The 2686-nt window shown below is 55.5% G+C and overlaps 1 protein-coding gene across 1 annotated transcript in view; it reads right to left on the bottom strand.

Moving 5' to 3' along the window:
* APBB3 (amyloid beta precursor protein binding family B member 3) overlaps positions 1 to 976 on the bottom strand; it is an 11176-nt gene extending 10200 nt beyond the window's left edge. The window contains exons 1-2 of the mRNA XM_031060572.1: positions 947 to 976; positions 694 to 788 (exon numbers count right to left, since the gene is read on the bottom strand). Of these exons, the coding sequence (XP_030916432.1) occupies positions 694 to 788; positions 947 to 976 (125 nt within the window). The remainder of the gene's footprint in view (positions 1 to 693; positions 789 to 946) is intronic.
* Between the last annotated feature and the right edge of the window lie 1710 nt (positions 977 to 2686).

The raw sequence follows: 2686 nt of genomic DNA, 5'->3' as shown, positions 1-2686 counted from the left end.
CAGAGAGCTCCCATCTGGGCACAGGGCAAGGGAGGGGTTGGCAAGGTCTGACAAGGAGGGCCGTACATACCCCTTCCTTGACTTAATTTTCCTTGCCTTGCCTTGTTCTGCGTCTGCCTCCATGTTCTACCTTTTCATAGCCCTTTCTTACTTCGCTTCCTCTGCCACTCCCCTGTGTCTTGTCCTTTTATGCACAGAAAAGATGTATTGTTTCTTTATTCTTCTCTAACCCTTGTTTACAGAGGCACAGGTTTATAAACTGACCTCCCTGAAATCTAACTTCGGCCCTTTTCCCTGGGAAACAAAAATCACCGTCCCTGGAGACTGATGGCAGATTGCAGGAGCCACCTCGCACTACCAAACCAGCCTGAGTTGGCACTGGTGCCAGCTTGGATCTGGGAATCATCCTGCGTATTGCGGAATTTCAGGAGCCAGCCAGCAAGTCCAGGCTACAGGCCCCTGAAAACAAACCTCAGCCCCATTTGCTGGGAAGGAAAACTCTCCTGCCCCAGTTCGTGATGGCAGATTGCAGTAGCAACCTGGCACTGTCCAACCAGCCCGAGTTGGCACTGGGGCCAACTTGGGTCTGGGAAGCAGCCTGAGTATTGTAGAATTTCAGGAACCAGTTGGCCACTTGCGGCCACAGGCCCCCGAGCAAAAACCACAGCCCTTTCCCTGGTAAAGAAAACTCACCAGCCCTGGTTCTTAATGGCAGATTGCAGGAGACACTTGGCACTGTCAAACCCTCCCGAGTTGCCAGTGGTGCCAGATTTGGTCTTGGAACCATCCTGTGTAACGCGGAATTACAGGAGCCAGACAGGCACTCCCGCCACAGGCCCCAAAATACAAATCTCGGCACTCTTCCCTGGTAAACAAAACTCATCTGCCCAGTTCTTGATGGCAAATTCCAGGAACAATTTCGGACTGTCAAATCAGTCCGACTTACCACTGGTGCCAGCTTGGGTCTGGAAACCATCCTGACTATCACGGAATTTCAGGAGCCAGCCGGCCAAACGCAGCCACAGGCCCCTGAGACAAAAACTTTGCCCTTTTCCATGGCAAAGAAAACTCACCAGCCCCAGTTCTTGATGGCACATTGTAGGAGCCACTTGCCACTGTCAAACCAGCCCGAGTTGGCAATGGTGCCAGCATGGGTCTGGGAGGCATGCTGCCTATTGCAGAATCTCAGGAGCCAGAGAGCCCCAAACACACACTCCGGCCCGTTCCCTGGGAAACAAAAGTCACATGCCTCGGTTGCTGATGGCAGATTGTAGGACTCGGCTGGCACTATCAAACCAGCCCGAGTTGGCACAGGTGACAGCTTGGGTCTGGGAGGCATCCTGCCTGTCGCGGATTTTCAGGAGCCAGCCGGCCACTCTAGGCGGCAGGCCCCCAAACACAAACACCAGCCCTTTCCCTCGGAAATAAAACTCAACAACCCTGGTTCCTGATTACAGACTGTAGGACTCCGTTGGCACTATCAAACCAGCCTGAGTTGGCACTGGTGCCAGCTGGGGTCTGGGAGGCATCCTGCGTATCGCAGATTTTCAGGAGCCAGCTGGCCCCAGGTCCCCAAACCGAAACACCGGCCCTTTCCCTCTGAAAGAAAACTCACCAGCCCCGGTTGCTGATGGCAGATTGTAGGACTCCATTGGCACTATCAAACCAGCCTGAGTTGGCACTGGTGCCAGCTGGGGTCTGGGAGGCATCCTGCGTATCGCAGATTTTCAGGAGCCAGCTGGCCCCAGGTCCCCAAACCGAAACACCGGCCCTTTCCCTCTGAAAGAAAACTCACCAGCCCCGGTTGCTGATGGCAGATTGTAGGACTCCATTGGCACTATCAAACCAGCCTGAGTTGGCACTGGTGCCAGCTGGGGTCTGGGAGGCATCCTGCGTATCGCAGATTTTCAGGAGCCAGCTGGCCCCAGGTCCCCAAACCGAAACACCGGCCCTTTCCCTCTGAAAGAAAACTCACCAGCCCCGGTTGCTGATGGCAGATTGTAGGACTCCATTGGCACTATCAAACCAGCCTGAGTTGGCACTGGTGCCAGCTGGGGTCTGGGAGGCATCCTGCGTATCGCAGATTTTCAGGAGCCAGCTGGCCCCAGGTCCCCAAACCGAAACACCGGCCCTTTCCCTCTGAAAGAAAACTCACCAGCCCCGGTTGCTGATGGCAGATTGTAGGACTCCATTGGCACTATCAAACCAGCCTGAGTTGGCACTGGTGCCAGCTGGGGTCTGGGAGGCATCCTGCGTATCGCAGATTTTCAGGAGCCAGCTGGCCCCAGGTCCCCAAACCGAAACACCGGCCCTTTCCCTCTGAAAGAAAACTCACCAGCCCCGGTTGCTGATGGCAGATTGTAGGACTCCATTGGCACTATCAAACCAGCCTGAGTTGGCACTGGTGCCAGCTGGGGTCTGGGAGGCATCCTGCGTATCGCAGATTTTCAGGAGCCAGCTGGCCCCAGGTCCCCAAACCGAAACACCGGCCCTTTCCCTCTGAAAGAAAACTCACCAGCCCCGGTTGCTGATGGCAGATTGTAGGACTCCATTGGCACTATCAAACCAGCCTGAGTTGGCACTGGTGCCAGCTGGGGTCTGGGAGGCATCCTGCGTATCGCAGATTTTCAGGAGCCAGCTGGCCCCAGGTCCCCAAACCGAAACACCGGCCCTTTCCCTCTGAAAG

The sequence above is a fragment of the Geospiza fortis genome, unplaced genomic scaffold (assembly GCF_000277835.1).
Source record: "Geospiza fortis unplaced genomic scaffold, GeoFor_1.0 scaffold413, whole genome shotgun sequence".
Lineage (NCBI taxonomy): Eukaryota > Metazoa > Chordata > Aves > Passeriformes > Thraupidae > Geospiza > Geospiza fortis.
The sequence above is the reverse complement of the archived record's forward strand: the minus strand, read 5'-3'. Positions and strand labels throughout refer to the sequence as shown.